Source organism: Aythya ferina (assembly GCF_964211825.1).
Source record: "Aythya ferina genome assembly, chromosome: 3".
NCBI lineage: Eukaryota > Metazoa > Chordata > Aves > Anseriformes > Anatidae > Aythya > Aythya ferina.
The window spans coordinates 844,410-869,721 of NC_140298.1; the positions used below are offsets into that span (position 1 = coordinate 844,410).

The 25,312-nt window shown below is 48.1% G+C and overlaps 1 protein-coding gene and 2 long non-coding RNA genes across 6 annotated transcripts in view; 2 read left to right on the forward strand and 1 right to left on the reverse strand.

Annotated features, from left to right (window-relative positions):
• Positions 1-985: 985 nt before the first annotated feature.
• Positions 986-6,259, forward strand: LOC311434249. The gene is made up of 2 exons (XR_014691339.1): positions 986-1,097; positions 5,230-6,259. It is a non-coding gene; the product is annotated as an uncharacterized lncRNA (long non-coding RNA).
• A 3,355-nt stretch (positions 6,260-9,614) lies between these two features.
• LOC311434248 lies at positions 9,615-17,420 on the reverse strand. Its single transcript, XR_014691338.1, has 2 exons — positions 14,039-17,420; positions 9,615-10,249 (listed from the first exon to the last, which is right to left on the reverse strand). It is a non-coding gene; the product is annotated as an uncharacterized lncRNA (long non-coding RNA).
• Positions 13,126-25,312, forward strand: part of KIZ (kizuna centrosomal protein) — a 60,493-nt gene continuing 48,306 nt past the window's right edge. For 2 of the 4 annotated variants that reach the window (XM_084514301.1, XM_084514302.1), the window contains exon 1: positions 23,916-24,082. In XM_084514301.1, coding sequence (XP_084370427.1) covers positions 23,931-24,082 — 152 coding nt within the window. In that variant the 5' untranslated portion in view covers positions 23,916-23,930. Of the gene's footprint in view, positions 13,499-23,915; positions 24,083-24,950; positions 25,049-25,312 lie in introns of those variants that run through there. The other 2 variants (XM_084514303.1, XM_084514304.1) reach the window with 2 other exon arrangements.

The following is a 25,312-nucleotide window of genomic DNA, read 5'->3' on the forward strand; positions in this document are numbered from 1 at the left end:
TGGGTCCTCACCACAGCTCCTCTGGTAGGTGCCATTCTGCGGAACAATGTTTTTCAGTTACTGGACACCAGCTCACCCACACGCTCAGCAGCTGTCATTGCACAGGCTTTGTCATTCCGCTTTCCTCAGGGTACCTCGCACGGCTGAAGTTGGTTTATGCGATAAATGGGCTGGGTTCAAAACTATGACTTCTCTGAACTTACTAACCTTACACTAAGGGGAAGGATTCCAAGAGCAATGGATAAAATTCAATTAACCGAGATGACAGAAAATAATCTACTAAGCGAATACATCAGGCAATTGGGGGCTTTCATACCTTTCAAAAAGGAAATAACCTATTTCTTTCCTTGTTATCTAATGACACAGGAGTTTATTTCTCTAGAAGCAGTTACAAATCTACCTAATGGGGCCTAAACACTGTTGCCAGGCAATTAGTGTTTTTATTGTGTGGCTAATTCTTTCATTTCCGTAGCTGGTGATTGTCATTACCAAATGCCACAGCTTGCAAGCTGCCCCCTCGTCAGAGAGCCTGTGTTTGCCTGTGCATGCACATCTGTCTGTATGCATGTCTGCATGTAGGCACACACACTCGTGTGTTTGTATACATATACGTGTCTGTGGTGTACTGGGAGCAGGCTATGGCCGAAGCATGCTATTCAGCCTTTCAAGGGGCCCGTTTGCTGCTCCAGCTGCAAACGGGCGTTTTGCTGCTGAAATGCTCCCCCCTGAAGCAGGCAGCGCCCCAGAAAGATAAGGTTTTCAGGGGGGTGCCAGTTAGATGGCAACTCAGTCAGCAAGTGGGTGAAATCATCGCAGGGAGCATGGGATAGGTGGCACGGTGCCTGCCGTTGCCTGCCAGTGCCTGATGATCAGCGTGGGATCTGGGCAGCCTCTGCCAGGTGCTCTTAGGAGACCTGGTGGTGTGCAGCTGTGGGGATGGCTGCAGGAAAGATGGTGGAGGAGGTGAACAGGAGGCTGGGGAGCTCCCACTCAGGTGGGGATTCAGCCTCACGGGAGCACCAGCAGGTGTTTACCATGAGGTTATTTAACACGCCTTGACAGGCTGTCTGGGTTTGAGCAGCTGGGCCCCACACAAGGTATGGGAGTAAGTGCTTAGGGTTTTGCTGGGGTGAGTGTGCAGCCCCCAGGAGCTGGTGTTGGGAGTGCTGTGGGTTGTGGGGCTCTGGCTGTGCACTGGTGACAGCAGGGAGCTTGCTTTCCTGGGAGCCAGTGGGCTTAAAAGTAATAATCTTGAAACTCTTGAACTCTTGGGCCGTATTTTTTGCTTGCTGCCTGTGTAGCTGTACAGGACTGTCACCCATGCATGTGTATTTTTTATTTATTTATTCATTTATTTTTTGTGTAGGAGAGCTGAGTTTCCCAGGAAGCCCTGTAATGGCAGTAGGGGATTTGGGGAGAGCCCACAGGTCCCTAGGATGCACCCCAAAGATGTCAGGGAAGAGGAGACAGGGCAGGGAGGGGTTTTTGGGGCTCAGAACCTGAGCTATTGACAAAGATGATTGGAAATAATCCTCTAAGTCGGTATTAGGGTTGCACCTCCTTTGTAAATCTTTATTTAGGAGAAGTCTCCTTTTCCATGCTGTGGGCTGTAGTAGCTCCTTTAGAAAGTAAATGCATAGGACTATTAAGTCGGCAGATTATATGGCCATCACCCATGCATACTGAGTCTGCTTAGCCTAAACCTTCCTGAAGCCTTCATTAAAAAATGAATATCAATGTTCAGTGCATCAGCAACCTGCCAGCCTGGGCTGCCCACAGGTGGGGCCATTGAGCATCCTTCTGTCTGTCTGTTCCTGAGCACTCAGGGGTGATGGTTGCAGGGGTTCAGGGCCAACCTGCACTTGGCCCCAAAACTGACTGTGGGGTGAAACTATGCCCTGGGGACCCCAGCTGCCACCAGCTGTCCTGCACAGGCAGGGCAGTGAAGATCAGGTGCGTGCAGCATCCCACAGCTTTCACGCAGTGCTTGCAGTTACATTATCAGCTGCAACACTTTAATATGCCCCGGTAAACTAAGAGTGTGCTTAATTTCTTATCAAGCTTTTTTTTTTTTTTTTTTTTTTTTTTTTTTAAATCGGGGGCTTTCTTTTGTGAGAATTCTTGTTTTGCGTTCTTTTGTTGTGTCAGTTTGCTGATAAAAGTACACAGTGGATTGCATTATGCTGTTAATTTTCCTTTTGGTATGCTTGCTACAATGACTTATTTTGTGTCTGATATATTATACAATTTTTGTAAGCTGATTTTAAATACGTTACTGCGCAAACTCTTTTTACAGCCTGTGTGGCTTTTGATTATGAATGAGTGCAGAGATACACGCAGGAGTATTATTTATATAAAATATATAAGCAGGAAGAATCTTCATAAATCACAAAATGCTATTATCCCAGGGGTTCATGACAGCCATATCTTTTTATACGGAAAACCAGAATACATTAAACAACACAGGCATTTGAAAGGGACATTTCAAAAACTGTACAATTGCTCTATTTATTCAATTTGTTTATCACATAGCATTTAATGTCTAAAGTCTGTTTTACAAAAAATAAATCTTGAAATTAAGATTTAAGTAAAAATTTATTGAGTGAAGCTACCGTATCTGCCTGTGGTGTTTGTATGTTTTATGGTCCGAGGAATATAGAAATAAACAAAGCAAGCCTCAGATGTGCAGGATTTAGCTGGAGCTATCTGAAATAAGTTGTCAGGCAGAGCCCTGTGCCCATGGAGTGTATCCATGCCTGCTGTAGTGCTGGGATGGGGGTCCTGAGTGGAGCATCGCCCCACTGCCACCCTGCATCCCTGGGTCTGGGACAGCAAAACCTGGCTTTGGCTGCACTAATCAATAGCTAGGCCTCCCAGTTTGCTATTCCATTTAATTAAATAAATTTACCTTTTGAAGTCAAATCCATTGCAAGCAATTTAAATTCTGGTGTATTGCAATGTTTTTTGAGGTTACTAGTGCTTTTAACCACTGTCTAAAGTGCATACAGTGTTAATTAGCATATTTAGGATTAAGTAGATTTACCATGCAGTAATCATTCTCTAATTCACTAAGAACTATCTCTGGTGAATAGTGGACATTAATGACAGTTGCAAGAGCTTAGATATTACATAATCACTAATTACATTCTGCACAATTAGTGGAGACTCCTCAATGTGAATCACTAATGGCTGATTGGTGTCAGGCGCCTGCTCGGCTGCGAAGGGACACAAACTGACTGTGGGGTGGCTCAGCAACCGCGGCCTCGCAGGTCCTGGGCTCTGCAGATCAGTGCCTGGGGATGATGAGCACCCTGCTGCTGATGGGCGGCAGCAGGGTGCTGCTTGGGTTGCCCAGCTTCTTCACCACTACCTGGGGAAATAAAGATGAGTTTTGTGCACTTCTGTGTTTAGCAGTTCCTTGCTTCTAATAATTTTCTCAGACAAACTAGGAAAGGCTTCGTGATAAAATGCAGCATGATAAAACTGACTTATTGAGGGGAAGGATCTCTCTTATTAGTTAAGCATGACAAAGGCTCAGGCAAGAGTGAGGTGTCTGTTATTCATCACCAGTTTTTAAAAGGGGAAAAAAATCTTCAGATTGAATTGTAAGGATGTTTGGATCAGACCCATAGTCACTTGAAAGTAGAATTCAGCCTCCCGCATTTGTCTGATTAAAATAAGGCTGTATGATTAAATAGTTGTTTTCAATTGCTTTGGAAGAATACCGAACTGGAAAGCAGCATTGGGCCCCTCTCCCTTCAGGTGTTAGGTGTTTTAAATTAAGATTGCATGTGGTCTTAAAAGGCATTGTCAGAGCAAAAGCAATTTAACAAAAGGCAATGTATCTGGCAACTACTCTTCTGCCTGCCAAGTGCTCTTCTCAGCGAGTGCATTGTAGGGATGGCAGATTACATCTTCTGAATATTTTTGTCCATTGCTTGGTTCATTTTCATAATAATAACTTGCATCCTTCTCTATCCTTTCATGTTGAAGGGTTGCAAACTATTACACAAACAGACCCGCTCCTGAAATGCTGCCACCTCTGAGGGAAAAGACAGCAGCTTTCGGTGGTGGGCAGAGATTCCGGGGGACTGGGAAGCAGCAGAGCTGATGAGAGGGATGCAGGGGGCATCCAGTGCCTTGGCTGTGTGCAGTGTCACCTATGGAGCACAGTCATTAAGATTTAAAGCAGACACCTGCTGTCTTCCTGGCATGTCCCTGAACCTTTATTTTCTCCCACTCACTTGTCAGCACCATGTGCTGCTGGTGGAGAAACCTGCAAAGGGGGTGAGCGGTCAGCAGATTCTGGGGTGCTGCCTGGGCTTTACAGCAGGAAAATAAATAAAATAAAAAATCCAAAGCATAAGTAGATCCCATCTTTCATTCTGTGTGTGAGCTGTGCTGGGTCAGTGGGAACGCAGACTGGCATTGCAATGGTGTCCAAGCCGCAACTCCCCACACCAGCCAGAAATAGGTCTGAAAGAGCCTCTGTTCATAGTCTTTTTAGAAATATATACATATTGTTTCTCTGGCCTCAGAATGGCTAGCTGCTTATTTGGGTCAATACATGTCACTGCTCACATACCATAGGTAGCTAATTGCTAAATGAGAGCTGTGTTCCTGCTGAGGTGCTGCGGAGCCCCCCGAGCACACTCGGCTCTGCACTGCCACCCCAGCCCAGTGCAGCAAGGTGGGTTTGTGAGGCCCTGAAGCACCTTGCAGTGCTCCTCGCCTGAATTTCCAGCCACTTGTCCTGGAGTCTGAAAACAGTGGCCCTGAAGCATCTTGCCTAGAAACCCTGGTGTTAGCCTGCTGGGGGCTGTGATGCTCAGTGGGCAGGCACTAATCCCTCCCCAGCCAGCAGCTGCGGAGGCCCAGCTGCTGGAAAATGACTTTGGGAGTGCTGGGTTTAGTGCTGGGCCCTTCGAAAGCCTGCTTTCTGTGTGGCTGGCGTGTTTTCCTCTCTTTCCGCTGCCTTCCGCCCTGCGTGGTGTGCGGATCTGGGCACTGGGCAGCATTTACATAAGTGAGGCTGGTGAAAGCAGGTGCTATTCCTTACATTAGCAGCAGAACATTTAAATCTTAATGACCGGCATTGTTATCTAAAAGACAGTGTTTTTCCTGCTGAGAAACTGCATTAGATTGAAGAAACAGAGCTCATTTCCATTCACTCAGCAGTCTCTCTAGAAATGACATGCAGTGCTTGAAACTGTTTATTTCCAAATTCAGGCCTCCTCCGCATCAGTCATCAGCTTCAATTACCAGTTTTCCGGAGCCGAGCCATCAGGCAGTCTGACACGAGGGTCCAACCTAATTCCCACCTTCTCCAAAGTCAAGAGCATAATGTGCAGATGAAAAGGTGGAAAATAGCCTGGACTTCATTAGCATGCAGCGCCTGGCTGTTCATTTGCTTGCTGCGAATGGAAGTTCTGACACTCGGCGCCTTCTGCAATATGAGAAAAGTCCTCTTCAGAGTATGTGATGTCCTTACCCGCGAGGAAAGGTCATCAAAAAGGCAGGCTCTGACCTCGCTCCCTGCTCTTCATGACTAGTTTATTGATTCCGGGAACACCTCATTACATGCTGGATCAACATATTATTGCCATGTTCAGCGACTGAATTGTTTACAAGTGTCTTTATAACCAGCAAAAGCCTTCCGGATGATGCATGACTACACTCATTTGGATGTGACCTGCCAATTATATGTTATCCGATATGTTGCTGTGTGTCTTGATCCCTGACCAGGCCCGCTGCCCTGCATCAGCGCAGTCCCATTTACTACTTCTTTCTAACCGCTCTTTGGGAAAGTGTCCATTAGCCTGTCAGTGTGTAAATTTTTTTTTTCTTTTTCTTTTTTTTTTTTTTTTTACCTCTGCTACAGGAAATCTGAGCGTTATTGCTCTGTCATTTGCTATGCATGAGGTTCATAATCAGTTGGGGGAAGAATTTTTTTATGGCATTGTCTGATAACCTACACAATTTGCAGTCAGCGTGCATGGTGGGGAGTATGGCTGGCTCCAAGCTGCATGCAGCCCTGCCGGAGAGACCTGTCATATTTTATTCAGGCACAAGCACTGCCAGGCCAGTGATTTATTCATGGGAGGGAAGGCAGAAGCAAATGCCCCCTCCTTCCCAGCCTCTCTCTTCCCTGGCTCTAACGGTTCAATAACTTACCACCTACTGCATGTATTTTTCTCTTCTACATATTTTTCTGTGGTTTGCATTATCATTTGCCAAATATATTGTGATACATTATTTATCTGTGGTCTTCAGCTGGGTAACTTTGTGTAGTTCATGCACACACTGACACAAGAATTTCAAAAACAAATCACAGGGCACGACTAGTCTTTTAATCGCTCATTACAGACACTTCTATAGCTCAATTTAAAAAAAAAAAAAAAAAAAAAAGTGGAAAAGCAACTCGATCAGAAAGTCCATAAAGAGAGATTGCTCCAAAAAGAGCCACTGAGAAAGCTGCTTAAATGACTCCATTTGCTGCTCCCCTCCTTTAGTGATGATTCTTCTGATGGTGCCTGGAGGGTGCAAAGCCAGTCAGAGACATAGGGGAAGGAGGTGGGGGTCCTGAACTGTGCTGGCCCTTAGGGTCACCTCTGCTTTGAGGCTCCAAGGGAGAAATGTGGCTCCAGGGATGTGCTCCAGGGATGTGCCTGGGTGGTGCTGGAGGAAAGGCCGGGACACTGGATATCAGCCATTTCTGACCACTGGAGATGTTTTCTCTTGGTGCTGGATTTCCATGTGCAGCCAGGAGTGAACGCAGTGGGACTGGTGTGTGTGGGAGCAGCCAGTAGCACAGCCCCAGGGGTTGTGGGGAGGGATGTGAGTGGAGCATCCTGAGATCTGGTAGTGTCTTGCTGTGGGAGAGGTGGAGGGGAGCACCGTGAGCCCTGATATCCGCAATAAGATGCGATGCCCTGGGCTTGGTGAGCACCAGGTGTTATTTGTCATAAGTGTAATTATGTGGGAGGGGAGAGCCCAGCACTCTCCAATAAACTGTCAGTGTTGGTGGGGTGGACTTGGCTGGTGGAGGGTCTCCTGCCCTCCTCTGGTGGGCTGGGTACTCTGCTGGCCCTGCTGAAGAAGGGGTTGCAGAGTCACTGTGAACCTTTGCCAAGGAAGCAATGTGGGCACTACAGCTCTTAGAAAGTGCTTTAACAGCAGTGAGGGGAACATTTAAATCTGTCTCTGTGTGGAGAAGATACTTAAGAGGGAGCTCAGTGCTCTGCAAAGAAGCCGTTATGTGTTTGTCTGCCTGGGGATGCTCTCCTGAACCAGACCCGCATTGACCTTAAATTGGTTGTTCTTTAATCCCATGCCGAATGGATGAGGGAGAGACAATGTGTGCCTGAGGCATCCTGTTCTGCCTCTGCAGTAATGATGGGTACTGGTTTAAAACAAAAACAACAAACAAAAATCCACAGCAGCACATGAAGCTGTTTGCTAGCTTATTTATTTTGTATCTGTGGTTTGCAGATGGCTTTCTGTAGAGCTGTTTCCTATTCGAATTAGCTATGGGCAGCAGCTGTGATGGGGCATGGCTGAGCAGCGGGGAGAGGCTGGTTTGTGCTTGGCCACCTCAACCCAGGGAGACCTGGGGTGCCTGCGGCAAGGGGGGACCCCGTGCGGGGCAGGTGGCGCCTCCGCAGGGCTTTGTGGCCTGGCTGGAATGCGACACAATCTGTGCATGTGTAGCGCTGCCTGCTCAGAGCTCTGCAAACATTAATTAAGTTGCCTAACACCCGCTGGCAAGTGTTGGTGCTGAAATCCTCTCCCTGTGGTTAAGTTCAGGGACCAAAGGGGCTTAAGAGCTTCAAGGGTGAGCTGATGGGAGCAAGGAGGCAGGGTCTCAAGTGCCATGCCTCGTTGTATCTTCCTGCTTTTAAAAAGCACCATGCCAGGCCTGGGCTCCTTTGGAGCTGTCCCTGCTGCCAGAGGTGTGGGGCAGGCAGGGGTGTCCCATGGCAGGCTCTGTTCGGGGCTGGGTCCTGGCGGGGACCTGGGCTGCTGCTGCCCAGAGGCATTGGGGGTAAACAGCAGCTGTGTTATCATCGCCTGCAGTGGCAAACTAAGGGGTTTGTGCTTTCAGAGGCACTGGGGCTGCTCATGCAAAGCACAGACAGAAAGCAGGGAACGGCTGGAGCTGGGGATGTGCCTGCAAGCACCACATCCCCCTTGACCATGTGGGAGCAGCACCTGGTGGGTTTGGGCAGGCAGCGTGTGGGTGAAGCCCAGGGGCACTGTGCGGAGGTGACGGGGGGGGGGGGGGGGGGGGAGCAACAGAGCCGGGTGGGGGGCGTGGGTCCCTGGCTGCAGGCGGGGCCAGGAATGCTCTTCTTCCTCACAACAGCCCAAAGTGTTCAGAGTTTGGGGTTTATCCAGGCCCGCCTTAACAAGGGGGATTTGAGTTTCTTAAAGCAGCACATTTAGTTTCCCAAAGAAAAAATGCGGGTTGCATTCAGGTGCAAAACTGATGTGTTTTTTATAAGAAATGGAGCAAAATATAATCTCAGGTCAGAGCAGCACCAGGCTCTGGAGATAGCACAGCGGATTGAGCTGAATCTGAATTTTGGAAAGGAGAGAGAAAAGAGCCCATTTACCTGCAAATCCCTGGGCCTTTGCAGCCCTGAAGCTGCAGGTGTTGAATATGCAGGGCTCTGGTTCCCCATTGTGAGCTCTGGGTTTTATGCTGGTGTGACTGCTGAATCCCGTGTTACAATCAGGTAATGCCACGCCCCAGCGAGGGCTGTCAGTGGCAGGAATTGAGTCTGCAACCTCTGAATCTTAATGGAGGGTCTCTGCAGCCAGTGCCGGGCGCTGCCCCTCAGTGGCATCCCAGCTTGCAGCCCCCTCCCGATGGCCAGGCCAGCGCTGCCTTGCGTCGTGTCACCTCTGCTGGGTGAACCTGCAGGGCTTTATTGAGTCCCAGGCACCCATCCACGTTTGGCACTTATTCCTTGTGTTTCCATTGATGTCATTATTCCTGGATTCCTATTCGTCGCATAAATTTTCTCTTTAGAAGGGAGAGAAAAACCAACTAATCTTCATGACGGCAAACACAAAACTTGCATGACTATAGAGGAGCATTAACCTTCCCTTTACCCTGGAGAACTTCATAATCTTTTAAAAACCACCTTTTTATTAATCTGGAGTGATGCTTAGTGCCTGGTGGTAATGAGTGGCAGCGATATCGCTAGTGGACCCTTGGCAAATTTTTGTGTGGTTTGCAGCTGCTTGGCACTGCAGACACATGGTAGAACCAGCCCTGGTGCAGCCCGGGGTGTAAGCTGGGGGCGTGCAGGAGGTGCCGGTGCTGCTGGGGCTGTGGAGGGCCTCCACCTTCATTGTGTTTCTGTGCTGCACCTGTGGCAGGCTCTGGAGAGGCGAGTCGGTGTGCAGCCCTCCCAAGGAGTTTGCACATGGGGACTCGGCACGGACTCCTGTGGGGTCAGGCTGGGGGCAGCTCCACACAGCACACGTTAGCCGTGCTAGCCCCAGCTCCCAGCCTGCTGAAGCAAGCCAAGGATCCTCGCTTTGTGCCTGGCTCCTGGAAGACGGGTGATGCTGCCAGGCCAGGTTTGTAAAAAAGCGGCTGTGCCTTGAAACTGCAGTGTCAGGATGCCCCATGGCACTGCCCCTTGCCATAGCCCCCATTAGCAGAGGCATGTTGGATTTATTACAGCATTCAGGGTACAAATTTAATTTTCCTTCTCATTGCACTCCAACAGAGTAATTGGACATACAGCCCAGGACTGGGACAAGGGCAGTTATTTGTCTGGCAAACACAATTAGACGGGAGCTCTGAGAGGCAGTTTGGGAACTGCATTTCCCGGCCACATCTCACTCTGCCACGAGCCACCTGTGCCTGCAGCATGTGCTGTAAATGGGCTTTCCGCAGGCAAGCTTGGCTGGTGTGTGGGGCACAGCTCTTGCCGAAGCCAAAGCTGGGGGATTTGGAGGATTTGGGGGCAGCAAGCACCCAGCTGTTGTTGCTGTTGTCCGCTGAGCAGGTCTTGGTGTGGAGCCGCGCATTCGCAGCTCTGCACTGAAGAATGTTTGCCAGTATGTATGGATCGATGCTGCATACCCTCATTAAAGTGCGAGGACATCGAGCCTAGCGCTTCTTATCGAGACTACTCAAAACTTCGATGTAGTTTTCAATTGCTTCAAGCGCTTTTGCTGCAAGTGTTACATTAAGCAGAGAAAGGAATGGTTCTGTACATTCAATTTAGACCTGTGAATACAAGAGATGGAACAGCAATTTGAAATACAGCGTGGCTGCCTTGCTGGGAAGCCAATTTCTTTAAAAGACCAACCGTGTGGTGGGGACGGATCCTGCAGCAGTGCTAGCACCTGCCTTTGAGCTGGGGGCTCCTCACACTGAAAATGAAGGTGGCGTATTGCCACACACTGGAACAAATTAGCCCTTCCATTCATCTTCATTATCCACGCAGTTTCACTGGATCTGAGCTCACTACAAGTGGATTCCCAATATCTATGTAAATCTCTCTCTTTCTACATGTATCCATTCACACTTATTAATACCTATCAGAAGCAACGCTAAAAAAACAAGCCACGCAGAAGAGGAAATTAGCAAAGACCATCCGTGTCTGTGCAAGGTTATCATCCCGATTATACAGCAGAGAGGGGATTGTTGGGGTATTACCCCTATAATTATTGCTGTTGGTTGTATATTAAATGTGTGTATTTAAAACTAAGTCAGGCAAGTCTGGTGCCACTGCCGTGGTGTCGGAAGCTGCAGTGGTTGGCGAATGTGGCGATGGGCTTCCAAAACCGTGCTGGGGGGAGGAAAGAGCTGCTTTGGTTTTACAAGGCTGGATTTCCTCTGGAAAGCAAAGGTACAAGTCAGGCTGCCCTTGCTGAGTTGCAAGAGGGGTTCAGAAGGCTGCTCTCAGCCTCCCTCCCTTTGAAGCTGGGGCAAGGGAAAGTGGGAATTTCCAAAAACAAGCATTGCCCCTTTGCAGCTTGTGCTGCAGGGAAGGAGGCAGCTGAGGAGCATAGATCTGAGCTGCCCTGCAGCCTGAACGATTAACCGCCGTTTGTGTGGGCACCGATGATGCTGCCCATAAAGCCTGACACAGACCGAGCAGGGATGTAAACCTTGAGCCCCAAAGGTGCTGGCAGGGTCCGTGGCCCCACAGCAGCTCCATGCAAGAGGCGCGTCACCCAGGCTGCAGCTCTGCACATGCAACCCCACTCCTGCAGCCCAGGCAAAAATTGTCTGAAATTGGGGGGGGGGGGAGCTTTTATTAATTACCGGTAATAACTTATTTTACATACTGTTATTGATGCCTTTTTGTTGCAAGAAGCTGATTATATGTAAAAGATAAGGACGAAAAATGTCCGTCCAGGCAGCTAAATCATGGGAGCAAGGCTACAAAGCTCTGACCACACGTAGCAGGCCTTGCCAAGTGTTTCAAAACTGAATAGTCATTGGGTTGGCAGATAATTCAGAAACTATTTGTATGAGCTGTTTATCAAATTATTAACTGCACAGATGTTGTTTGGTTGAAGAGCAGCTGAACCTTCTCTTTGCCAGCCGTGAAGACAAAGGTCTGCAGGAATAATTGGAGATGTGCATGGAATATTAAATTAATTTACTGCTCTTAATTCTTATGCAAATCCTGACCTCTGATAGAGCCTATCAATTACCCTGCACATAGGGAAAAGAAAGGAGAACAGTTTCTTTCTTTTCTCCCCCCCCCTTTTCTTTTTCTTTTTTTTTTCTCTGTTGTTCTTCCTTTTTTTTTTTTTTCTTTTTTTTTTTTTTTTCTTTTTTCATTTTGAAAAGGAACTTGGAAAAGGAAATATTCAGGGGAAGAAAAAAAAAAGCCATTTGTGGGAGAAGCAAAGAGCTGGGATTATTTAATTGAGTATCCTGGTTGCAGCGATGTCCTCGGGGAGTACGGGTGCAGTTTTTAAAATAATGGGGGGAGCCGGGGAGGCCTGGGAATGGAGGCCAGGGCCAGGCCGAAATAGCTCCACATGTGTGTGTCAGGAAGGCATGGGGGGACCGAGGCTCAGCCGTGGTTTGAGGGGGATATGGCCCTGGCCTGGCTAGATTTGGGGGCTGGCTGGAGCTTGGGTCTGCCACGAGAGCAGTCCCAGTGCTTGCCACCACTGCCAGGGTCTGGGTTTGGGGTCGGGGTGGGTGCCTTTGCCCCATGAGGGCTTTGCGCCATGAGGAGTACGGCCGCCTCTGTCGGTAATTAACAGCAAAGAAGAAAGGCAATTTGTTGCTAAGTCTATTGTGAAATCCCAGGTAAAATGAAGTACAATTTAATTGGTCCTCGTTAAAAAGAGCTATTTTTCTAATATGGAGAAAAGGCCTCGTCTTCGGCACTTTTTTTAATTGGGGTTGTGTATGCACTGTTTAAAAAAGACTCCGGTCCTTATTCTTTCATCATATTTTCTAATAAGGATAAATAAATAGGATGAATAATGCGATCGGTCTATCCCTCGACCTCTGAAAGACCTCAGCAGCGAAATGATGTTTCAAGCTCCTTTCGTCACATCCAATATGAGCTGCCTTTCAGCTCTCCGCAGCCCAAACAAAAGCCATACAACAATATCAATTAATCATGCAGCAGGCAAACAAGGAGATTTATTCCACTACAAATAGCCTCACAGAGAGACGCTGAATGGGTTTGATTAGCATGAGAAAAGAGGAGCAAAACTCCACAGTTCAACAGCTAAAGAGCAATTTGATGGGGCTGGGATTGGGAAATTACTTGATTAGCGGCTGGCGGAGCACAACACGCTCAGGACGCCGCGAGTCGCAGCCCCGCCGCCGCCAGGGGACGGAGCCCGCGGGGCCGGGCACGGGGCAGGGAAAAAGGGGACTGGGGCCGCCGCGGGCCACGGGGAAGCCTCCGCTTGTCTCGCGGGTGGCTTTGCTCCACGGGGAATGAGACTGAAATCGCTTCTGTTTTCGTAAAATGATAATAAACCGGCTTTAAGGCTGGAGGAAAACAAACAAAACTAAACTAAAAAAAAGAAAGAAAAAAGAGAGAAAAAAAAAAAAGAAAAAGAAAAAGAAAAAAGGGGAAAAAAAAAAAAAAAGGCCAGACCCCAGCACCCTCCTGCCGGCCTGCACGGGGTCGCGCTCCGCGGGGCTCCGCCAGGTTTCCCCGTGCCGCCGGGCAGAGGCGCCCCCTGGCCGCCCCCCGATACTCCAAGTCCCAGCCCCCCCCGCCAAGCAGCAGCCGGGGGCGGCCCTGCTGGCCCAAAGGAGTAAACCAAGCATTTAAAAAAACGGGGAAAGAAAAATGAGGAAGGGGCAGCGGGAAGCGGGACAGGACACGGCCGGGCCGGCGGCGGCGCCCCGCAATTTGTTCCAATGGGTGGCTGTTAGCAAGCTGGCAATTTGAGCCGGCTGGGTGTTATTTAGTGCAATATGAAATCAAATGATCCTATTTCCCAAATAACAGCCTCTGTGAGGAGACGCGGACGCCCTGAAAAGGTAATTGTCTCCTGATGACATCCCCACCGCACCGCCGGGCTGGGCGGGCAGGGCCGGGGGAGGGGGTCCCGTTCCGGTACCGGCCGGGCTGGGGGCTCCGACGGGCTGGGGGGCGGCCTCGGTACCACCAGCACGATTTCCTCTCCCCACCGGGGCGGGACCCGGAGGGAACCTTTGGAAAACCCCAACTTGTTGCCGGCGTTGTTCTCGCTGCCCTCTCGGCAGAGCCGTTGCCCGCCCGGTGCAAAAGGGCCCCGGCCGAGCACCGAGTCCCCTGCCACCCCTGACGGGGTGCGTCCCGGGGGCTTTGGGGTTTTGGGCAGCGCTGGGACTGCAGACGGGGACGAACATCCCCCCTGCTACCCCCCGGCTGCGGCTCCCGGCCCGGCCGCGCTGCCGGGGGGCTGAAGCTGCCAGAAGTAAAGCACCCGAGGTAGAGAACGGGGGAGAGGAAGAGAGAGGGAGAACAAATAATAATGATAATAATAAATTTTTAAAAAGGCGAGCACGGAAAGAGGAGGAGAAGCCGGCGGGACCTACCTGGATCCGCTGCCCGCCCGGGGCGCAGCCCGGCCCCGCGGCGATGTTTTTCCTTTTCTTTCCCATCTCGTTTGCGGCAGCCAGCGGCGTGGGGAGAACAGCGGGCGGCTCCGCTGTCCCGGGACCGGCGGGACCGAAGGAGAGCCGGAGGTTGGCAGCAACTCCCGAAACTGCTGGCGCCTCGCGGGTGGAGGCTGCTTCCTTTGGTTGCTCGCTCGGGGTTGGGGGTCGGTTGGTTGCTTGCTTTTCTTTTTTCCTTTTTTTTTTTTTTTTTGTTAAATATATATGTATATTTAAAGAAAAAGCCTTTGCCCAGCTCAGACCCTTCTCTTGCTGCCGGTGACGGGTTCGGCGGGCCTGAGGGAGGCCGCAGGACGCAGCGCCGGAGTCCCGGGGGGGCCGCAGCTCCGCGCTGCTGGCACGGCTGCCCGGGCCGCCGCGAGGTTCCCGTGCAGGGAAGGGACGCGGAATTGCAACAGAGCCATCGGGGGTGCCCCCGGCTGGCTGCGCGTCCCCTCCCCTCGGCGCTGCTGGGGGAAGCGGCGCGGCTGTGTGTCCGTACGCCTGTCTGTCTGCCTGCCCGGCAGAGCCGGGAAACCGCGGAGTCCGCGGTCTTTCCAGCCGGGAAGCGGTTATGAACTTCCCTTGCACTTCTTTTTTTTGTTTGGTTCCGTGCGTTCTTTTATTAAAAAATAATTAAAAAAAAAAAAAAAAAAAAAAAGCGCATAATCCCTGTAGGAGAATAGGTAGCTTTGTGAAACAGTTGCCTTCCCTTTTAAGTCCGTTTGGGGAAAAAAAAAAAGGCAGAAATGTAATCCTAAAATATGCGAGTAGAGGGACTCAGAATAAGCCAGAGGCTGACTTGCATGTGAGCTCTGGGTTCGTCTTTCTGCTAAAACCTGCTGAGCAGGGTATATTTACTGACCAAGAATAAAGGCTTGCTCGTGGAAAAGTTTTTGGACTGCTGCAGTTGCCATTGCTGCTCGGGAGACAAGGACTGGCCTGTCAGTATTTAGCAGGCAAGCCCCAGCCACAGTGGGTGCTGAGAGCCCGGCTCAGGTGCCCCAGTTCCCCCTGTCCCTGTCCCATCCTGTCGGGAACAGGCTGCCTCAGGGCCACCTGCCTGTGCCCAGTGCTTGCTGTGTGCTTCTAGCAATGGGCGAAGCGCTTGGGACCTCTAGCCTGAAAGTCAGCCCAGTGAGACAGACCCTTGCTATTCATGCATCCTACCTGGTTACCCGATTTACATCAGTGTTTACTCAAAAGTAGAGCTGAAGCCAATTTTAGAGTACTCTCTAAATGCACCGTTGGAATATTCTCCATCTGTTTTCAAGCCTTTTTGAGAGGTCCTGCTTCAGGTTCCTATTTTATATTCGACGTGATTATTTACTGTTGCATATACTAAATGGAGTGCAGAGGGCAGGGCCCAGTGATGCTTAGCTCTGAGCAGACACAATTTAATTAATTTAATAGTCTTATGCTTGTTCTCCTGCTTTTCAAATGAATGAATGGTTTATACACATGGTTGATTTCATTCATCGCCACAATAATCTTCTACATAGGACAGAGGAGAAAATAATAAATCACAGAAAAGCAGCACAGCACTTTGGGACGGGAAGTGAAAAATACTATGTCCTCTTGAAACTAGATTTCAAAGGAAGAAAATAGAGAAACAGCATATAGCTGTCACCCTGCGTGGCATGCAGACTGGCTCTACTGGAAAGCACGCCAGCTTCTCTGGCTGTTCATGGGGTCAGGATGCCCACTTCCAAACCTCATGCAGAAGTAAAAATTAAGTGGATACAGTGACCAAATGGTCACTGGAAATTAGTTCAGAATTAAACATAATTCCAGCTCAACAGAACAGATTTTCCATGCATGCTGCTGTGGCTATTTTGCTGATTTGCTCGCTTTCTGTTTTACAGAGACACTGATGACTCACAATCATGCTGAAATAGAAACATCTTTAAGAGGGTTTAAATATTTTGTTTTATGGTAGTGAGGGATCCTCAGGAGGCTCTCTGTTTGTAAACGTGTGTGTAAAGAGGAGCACCTCGCTACCTGTGGCAAGGGCTAGGAACAGCCACAGAATCTGGCTTCCCTCACCCCAAATGCCACTAAACTGCAAGACTCGTCCAAGTGCTTCCCTTTGTTTCAAACCCTTGTAGCTTGGAGCACTTGTTGAACCTGATAACAAGTGCATCAAAGTGGCTGACAATTACGAAATAAACAAATATCATTTGAGGCATTTTTGAGCAGAATCCAGTAATACATAGATTAGCTTATTGATGTCGTTATCATGTCGAATATTATTCATACTTCTGATATTTCTGCTGTGCAGTAGCATTCCATGCTCAGTAAAGATCACATTATCTCGCTATGCAAAAGGCTTCATTAATCAAAACAGACAATAGGCCAGACATTCTCCCTTTAAGTCTAGGATTTTGGATCCTCCAGTCTTTTTACCTTGTCTAAATGCCTCATCCCTGTCAACATGGAAAGCAACTCTACAAAACAGATCACTCTAAAATGCGGTGCTAAAAGGAAAACATCTAACTCAAAAGAATTTCTCAGTTATTTTATATCTTCCTTTTAGCATTTCACGATTTGTGGAGAAAAATTTTCTCAGTATTTCATTCAGTGCATCAGATCAATGCACTCAGTTGTTAAAATACTAACAAAAGAGCCCAATGCATCTTTGTCCTGTAGAACAGCGGGCGCAGCATCTGCTAGTTCAAGGATTGCGGACCTTGCTAGCCGTGCCTTGACAGCAACCCCTTGGTGGTGAAGCGCAGCCATCAGGTCACTGCTTCCAGAGGGAGGATCCTGGCAAAAATGTGGCATGGCCCTGCCTTGGCACAAAGGACCAAGCTCTGAAGGAGCAGTGGGATGCTTCCACTTTGCCTGGTTGCCCCATGAATGGGCAGCTACAAACGCCAGCCCGCATGCAAAGGAGGCAGGGAGGTGCTCGGGCACAGGTTGATTCATTTGCAGAGTTTGGAGATGTCGGGTTGCACTTGCCATGGCTGGTGATCTCCATCTGCAGGATTTGACAAGGTTCAGCCCTGGTGGCTGTGGTCATGGTCTGTGCTGTGTGGTCGCGCAGGGTCCAGCCGCAGTCTGTGAGGAGGAGCAGCACAACTGGCTTTGCACCTCTGCTCCTGCAGTGACCCCAGCAAGCATAAAATGGCCTTTCCTGCAGAAATACAGCACAACCCTTTCAGTTGGAGCAATGGAGGTTAAAGTAGTGGTTGTATGGGGTACTCTGCAGCATGAAGCAGGCAGATGATTTAAGATAAGACAGGAGTCAAGCCCTTTGATGGCTTGCTCTGAGTAGCCTAGCTCAAATTCAGCTTCTTGTCTCACATCTCAGAAAACCTAAATCCAGTTCTCGTTTCTCCAGAGACAGGGAAACTCAGTGCCGTCAATCTACTCATTCCTCTTCAGACAACAGATATTTAAACAGACTAGAAGCTGCTGGTTAATTCGTGTCTACATCTTAGAAACTGCGGTGACTTTGAATTATTGGGAAAGCAGAGAGACCTACAACCTCCCAGAAATCCTCTCCAGACTCAGTGCCTTGCAGGAAACAGAGAAGAGTCAGGTCATACATGAGCTCTCCTGGTCTTAGAGCTTCCCATGCTGTGGAGGAGACTCAAAAAGCACTTTGAGATGGCTGCGGACAGGGGGATTTCCCAGCAAGGGGCCTCTAAACTGGTCCCCTTCCCATGGCATGGCATTTCTCACTCATTAACAACACGGCGGTGTAAACAGTGGTGTGTGCTTGTATCTAAATTCTACAGGATTAATTCTGAATTCACTGACAATGGCATTACTAGAGACTTTTCAATGATTTCAACAGGCTTTGGATAAGGCCCTTACATTCTTAATAAACATTATATGGCTTTAAATGCTGTATTCTTGTTCTTAAGTTTGTATTTAATCATTTATTATCAGTGGCTCCTGTGTTAACAAGTTCTTGCTGGAGAAACTCATTTCACCTGTCCTGTCGACAACAAACACTGCGTTCTTCAGTAAGACAATGTATTTTCTATTTATGCATCAGACACAAGTAATAATAGGTTTCAAGGAACTGTAACATTTAATAAAAGCATTTTATTACATTTAAATTTATTAAAATTTAAACATTAAATTCAACATGTTAATTACTGCTTCCATGCATTGACACTGACAGTCAGAAATGGATCCACATAACTGCTCTGCTGAGATATGTTCACTGGTGCTATTTGCTCTTTGATTGCTAATGTATTATTAGTGCTCTTCATTTGGGACTTGATTCATTAACAAAAAGACTTATATGGGCATTATGCAAATTTTTGTATGTCTTTTACATAGCTACCAGGGCATGTATTATGAATCTAATTGAAAAAAAAAAAAAAAAAAAAAAAAAAAAGAAAATGTATTCAGTTATGTCCTGGCTTGTGGGCAAGCTGCAGCTAAATGTACAGCTGCTCTCAAAACCAAATAAGAGCATAGAGGAAAAGCCTCTTTTCAGTATATCACAGCCTGGGCTTCTGCAAATCCCCTCCCAGTGAAATCACACAACCCCTCCAGACTGCTGTGTTTTGACAGAAATAACAAAATGGTGGCAGAGAACTGAGATTAATTTTTCAGGCTCTGTTACGTATATCATCTGTGTATATTCTGTATACATCAGTGTTCCAGGATGACCACCCTTTTGTTTTTTACGAATGATTTATCTTAATGCTTTTGAAGTTGTGATTTGGTTAATTCTATTCTAGCAATATCTGCATTCCTCACAGTAAGTGAAAATACACAGAGGGCCCTTAATCTGTAAAGCCTCCTTGCTGTCATTAGAGCAGTCGTGCCGAGGGCCGTGTCTGTTGGGAGGCAGTGTCCCAAGGCACCCTACGGGAGGATACCAACAACTTCTGGTTGTGCAAGCAGCTTCCTGTCATTCCCAGACCTAGTGGCATCTCGGACCTCTCTGACCTTCTCCAGCTGGCCTTAAGCCTTTTGCTGGATGAGCTGCCTCTGGAGGGATGTCTCTGGAGGCGTGTGCTTATCATCTGTCCCTTGTCTTTTTTTTTTTCATTTTTCCCCTACAAAAATACCCTCTCTTTTACTTCCTTCTTCCTCGTTTTCTCTCATTCCTTTTTTCTCCTCAAGGTAGGCCACCCCACAGCCAGATGCTCACCACAACGAGGCAAATTCTGCACTTTGCAGGGTACTGTTATATCTCCAGAGGAAAGCAGGACACCAAAAGCACACATTGTTTCTTCCCTCAATTAAAAACAATGCGTTGAACTGTAAGATTAGTGCACATCAATCCCTTCTTCATTTGAATTGAGAGATACCTTCATTTGGCAGCTATTGAGGAAAAACATAATTTCATTCAAAGTGCATTTAGTAAGACAGAACGAGACAGATTTCTTTGACAGTTGTACAGCTCTTATCAGATTACATTAAAATTAAATTAAAACAATTTAAAAGAAGTGTTAAGTACTAAAGGAAGAACACAAACAAAACACTCCTCTTTGTAGGCTTTCAGGGATGGGGTACTGATGTTAGTTATCAGGGATATGAGTAATAAGATTATTCATCAGTCAATTATGAGCCCATCAGTGTCAGCATGAAGGATTTCATCACAGACCTGGCTCTGTAACGCCTCAGAGGATTTGAGTGCACCCTGCATCACCAGAGACTAAAGGGACAAGAGGGAAAAATGTGGGAAATATAGTGGAGGGACTGGGTTCCGGCTGCTTATTTGCACAGCTGCTCCTGTGTGCTCCTAGGAAATGTTCCTAGAAGTGTGCTCACTGTGAGGAGAGCTGCTTGGTGGATCAGGGGCAGGGGAACCTGCACCCCATGAGTAAGCAGTGGCAGCAGCTCCCTGAGCTGGCACCATTCCCTTCTAGAATTCCCTTCTACTGTGCAGGCAGTGCCTTGAGACCCCTGCCCCCTGTGTTTGCTTGGTTTCACGATTAAAATATCACCAGTGTTGGCATGGGTCATGAGATGAATAAACTGTGTAGTCCTACAGATCTCTCTTCCTGAGCCGAGCCGTCAGGTGGACATCAGTTTCTTTGAACCGAGACTTGCAAATCTTAAATTGGGTATAAAAATTTTCAGTATGTAAATATAATATGCATTCATAGTTTCAGCAATGTAAGTGTTTGAAAGTTTTGATATTATTTTAGCAAGCACAAATATTTTCAAAAGCAGTTTAGTCTTCCAGAACCAAACCTGGTATGTCACGGGTACAGGCTTAACAAAACCAAATTCTTTGCCTGTTTTGAAAAATAACAAAAATGTAGTGTATGTAAGTGTTTTCTTGTTCAAATGCCAGGTAGCATTTGACAGTTTTCTGCACTGACAATCAGTGATGCATTCAAAATATGTCAGACTGATGGAGGGTGTTTCACATCTGACATTTGGAAATAACAAGTTTTTAGTGTCTCACCTTAGTGTTAAAGGGGAGACTATTTATTTTGATGTAGATATTAGCAAGGAGAGTTCATATGAGAGATGCTCAGAAAAATAAAATAAAAATGATGCAAACCTTGTTATTTCCATTTTATCTGTCCCCATGACTGAGCAGGAACATCATGCTGGTACAAAGGCTGGGGAGATGTTTCAGTACTATGAACAGTTGGGCTAGCCAGGGGTAGGATCCCACAGTTAGCTTTGCACAAGGGCCATTTGTAGAGGCCTTCACAGAGTGCTCTCTGGCACCAGACAAAATCACCAAAATGAGGTGAAATGGGTGATGCTCACAGTCTGAACTTCCTCACCTGATTTTGAGCAAGGCAATCAGGGAGACACACCACTCCATCTCGTTGGGTCCCCGCACTGAGAAGCGGTGACTGAGCCGGGGTGGCTTCCAGCTGGCATGGCCAGCACTCAGGTGGGATGTCTGTGAGCAGACCTATGGCTTGCTCCCATGGCATCAATGCGTTGCAGTCGCTCAAGGAGTGGGGCTATCTCTGCAGCTGCGGTGTCAAAGCTCCGTTCTTTTTCCCTACACATTTGTAAAGGGAATGGCAGTCACTGATGGACCTGGACCTGAGCTATGAAGCCACAATCCAGGTAAAAATGTCCAACTTTGGAAATTTAGGCAAGGTCAGACCTAGATTCTGCCTCTCAGCTCTTGTTAAGATGTGAAATTGTGCTGCCGCAGAGGTCTCAATAACATGTACTTGCTTTCAGTAAATAGAAGAGTAAGAAAGAACAGTACATCTTTTATTATGAGTGCATCTTATGTGAATTCAATAATAAAGGCTCCCAAATCTGCAAATCCTTTGCATGTGTATTTTCTTGAGTAGGCAGGCTCTTACATGAGCTAAAGCCTTCCATATCTTATTGAGCCATTTATTTATAATAGATATGCAAAGGCTAAGCCAGACAGCAGCTATGGTTATTCAAGTGACAGAAGCTAATTTGGGAACTGTTAAGTACCACTGCATCACTGCAGCAAAGCTTTTTGCTTTACATTTGAATTTGGTTATCCCAGTTTGAGGATGCAGGTGAATGGAGCCACACAGGCTCAAAACCTGGCAGAGGACCCAATCCATGGGACAAGGTCACCGCTGCTGGAATCTGAAGCTACTCCTGAGGCTCTGGAGCGCGTGAACCCCGTGCAACTAGTGTAGCGTCTCTCTTCCAGGGCCCCAGTGATGCCCTCAGTCATGGCAGTATTACCTTGCAAGTGAAACTGATTCTTTCATGTCCCTGTTGTTGAGCAGAAGTTCTAATGAAGGGTAATTATGATGATGATCCTGTACAAACTGTATAATGATTCCTGCTCTAATTATGCTTAAACATTTTCTAGCTACACACAATTTTGTCCATTGATGTAGCATTGCTTTGCCTTAAATTCAAATACCCTCTCAGTATGGGAGGAACCATCTTTATTGGTGAATTTAAGCACTGGTTTCACAACTTCATTTCAAAGGGATCTAAGTTTTAATCTGAAAATAAAAAACTGTGTTTTTCTTTCCCACTTTGTTTATGCTGGAGATCTGAATGTGGGGCTTGTCTCAACTGCCCCAGTGCTCACTGAAGGTGGTGTGACTTTTTCCACTGACCAACAAAGTTTTGTCTGAAAACATTAATAAGCTGTGCCAACTGGACAAGGTCACAATTCAGAGAAGGAGCAATCGTGAATTTTATTGAAATGTTTGGTTTCTATACAAATGGAAATTAGCCATTTGCATTTTTTTTCCTGTGTACCATAAACTCAATAAAGCAAACTGTTAAAGGGAGTACAAACAAAGCTGTCATATTTTCTCTGTGTATGTTAGGATTTTAGACTCACTGTGCCCCAGATAGTATGCTTGCCTTACTGGTTTTAACGTTTTAAAGTCTTGGAAATTCCCTGTCTTCCAATACCCACTCCTCACATGATTAATGCATTAGCATTGGTATTGGTACATCACCATGGCCCCTTTTACTGTAAGTGTTCAGCAGCTCCCAGTTATTTTTGGATTTATGTCCTAGCACCTTGCAAAGTCTCTATTTTTCAGAAAAATTCTGAATTTTTTTGAGGGGGGCTGAGACATGGAAATTACTACCTCAAGGTTATAAAAAAGATGGCAGACTGGAGACTTGACTCTGCACTACAACCATTTGAACAGCTGTAGTAATCATTGAATTAACAGATTTCATGTCAAATTAACAGTGTAAGTAATAATTTGGGAATAAATAGTGTAAATCTCCAGTCCCCTGTTGTCCCAAAGGTCACGCTGCAGATTTCCCTCAACAAAATGCCTCAGGCCCTTGCTAGGTCTGCACAATGACCCTGTTCTGGGTGCAAGGGTGCTTCCCTCGAGCCCTGCCTTGCCCCAAGGACAGCTCTCACCAGGGGGATACCTCTCGCTGTGGGGACATCTCTTGATGTGGGACAGCTCGCTGTGGGTCCGCTTGCTGCGATCCCCTATGTAGCATTGCCGGGTCTGGGAGCAGCTCAGGCACAGCTCTGCAGGCAGCAGTGCCTCAGGCATCTCCTTGCCATAGGGGCCAGCACAATGGCTGCTTACCCACATGTATGTGTACGTATATGCATGTATACATATTTATGGACAGACAGGTATACATATCTGTACGTATTTACATACATGTGTGTATACATATGTATATATATTTATGTACACGTGTATACCTATGGATATGCATTTATGTACACACATGTATACATATGTATCTACGTACACACATGTTGGGCCCCTCGCTACAAGAAGGACATCGAGGTGCTCGAAAGAGTCCAGAGAAGGGCGATGAAGCTGGTGAAGGGCCTGGAGAACAAGTACTATAAGGAGTGGCTGAGGGAGCTGGGCTTGTTCAGCCTGGAGGAGGCGCAGGGGCGACCTTATTGCTCTTTATAAGTACATTAAAAGAGGCTGTAGTGAGGTGGGGGTTGGTCTATTCTCCCATGTGCCTGGTGACAGGATGAGGGGAACGTGCTTAAGTTGCACCAGGGGAGGTTTAGGTTGGATGTTAGGAAGAACTTCTTTACCGAAAAGGTTGTTAGGCATGGGAATGGGCTGCCCAGGGAAGTGGTTGAGTCCCCATCCCTGGAGGTCTTTAAAAGACGTTTAGATGTAGAGCTTAGGGATATGGTTTAGCGGAGGACTGTTAGTGTTAGGTCAGAGGTTGGACTCGATGATCTTGAGGTCTCTTCCAACCTAGACAATTCTGTGATTCTGTATTTATGTGCACAGGGGCATGCATACACCACGTGAGGCTCGAGCCTGCTGTTTTCACGAACTGCGGGCGCAGGGCGGGGAGCCGTGCCACCCGTCTGTTTGCCGTGCCGTGCCGTCCCCGTTTGCCGTGCCACCCCCCGAGCTCCCCCGGGCCTGGGGCCACCCCCCGCTCCCAAGCCTCCCGCGCGCCGCCAGGCCCCGTCGCCATGGCAACGCGCGGAGGGACCTTCCGGGGCGTGGCGGCGCGGGGCAGGGCGGGAGGCCACGGCCGTAAACAGCGCGGCATGAGGCGGGGGGTGGGCCGCGGCTCCGGCACCGGCAGCGGCACCGGCGGCCTCCTGCGGCGCCTCCGCGACAGGTGAGGGGGCCCCGCGCCGCGCTCCCGGGGGGCCGCGCCGGACCGGGCCGGGCCGGGCCGGGCCTGCCGGGGACCCCGGTTGCTGCCCGCCGCAGGGGCTGGGAGCCGCTTCTGAGCGGTGATGGGCACCGGGGCGTGCGGGTCCGGCGATGCCTGCGGTAGCGCCTTGGCAGAAACACTGCGGGCGGCTTCGCTGAAGTCCTGTTTTGGTCCGGAAGACCGATGGGAAACAAAACAGGAATGGCTTTCTATTGGGGAAGAAAGTGGGGGAGAATACATGTATATACAACACGGTGGTGGCTTTTTATTGTCTAGAAGTTACAGAAGTTGTAGGTTCTTGATAGGGAAGGCAGCGTGTCTAGAGCATGGCATCAGAAAGTGAAGGAGGGGAGCAGATTAAAATCCCAGTGCTCGAGCCTGCATACTGCTGTGAGCACTGTGTCTGTGTGCAGCTCTCCCCCTGCCAGGAGCAGGGGTGCCTTGTGCCCCCTGAGGCTCTGGGCCACGCCGGCCACCTCTCTGCATCAGGTCACATCTCTGTCATCAGGTCCCGTGCTGTGCGTGTGGGCTGCCCCTCACCAGCTCTTCCGAAACCACCAGGAACAGGCTGCATCTCAGGCACCAACTCCTCTGTCTCGTTTGCTTACGCCAGGAGGTTCAGGAGACATTGTGGGCAGGGGATTACAGGCAGGCAGCATGATCGCGTGAGCTGTGCTTCCTTTGCAGACCCAGCTGACAAATGTTGTGATAATAAACAGACCTTTTCTGGCATGCTTGAAGTGCCTGTGCTTTAACATATATATTAAAAAAAAGAAAAAGAAAAAGATTGTATTGATGGTGTTGACAAATGTGTAACCGTTTATCCCAGATCCAGGTAAATAAGTTGTATGCTGCTATCTGGGGAGTTTGAAGGGTTGCCTCCGGCAATGGTGCTGCAAAGCCAGTTGCCTTTCTGGAATTTCACAGGTAAAGTGATAATTTATATCTAAACATTTCTTTAATGTAAAAAAGTATAAAATGTTTAGTAAAATCACTGGATCACTTCAGTTTTTAAAGTCACACCTTGGAAATTCTGCACTGATCCAATTTCAAGTCACCTCTTCTGAGAGCTGAAGTGCCCAATAGCTGTTTCACTCCAGATTGCAGTCCTGCTTTGAGCTCTTCAGTTTAAGCAAGCAGGAGGCCATGGCTAAGGAGCCATATATGCAAGAGCTTGTGTGTGGTGGAGGA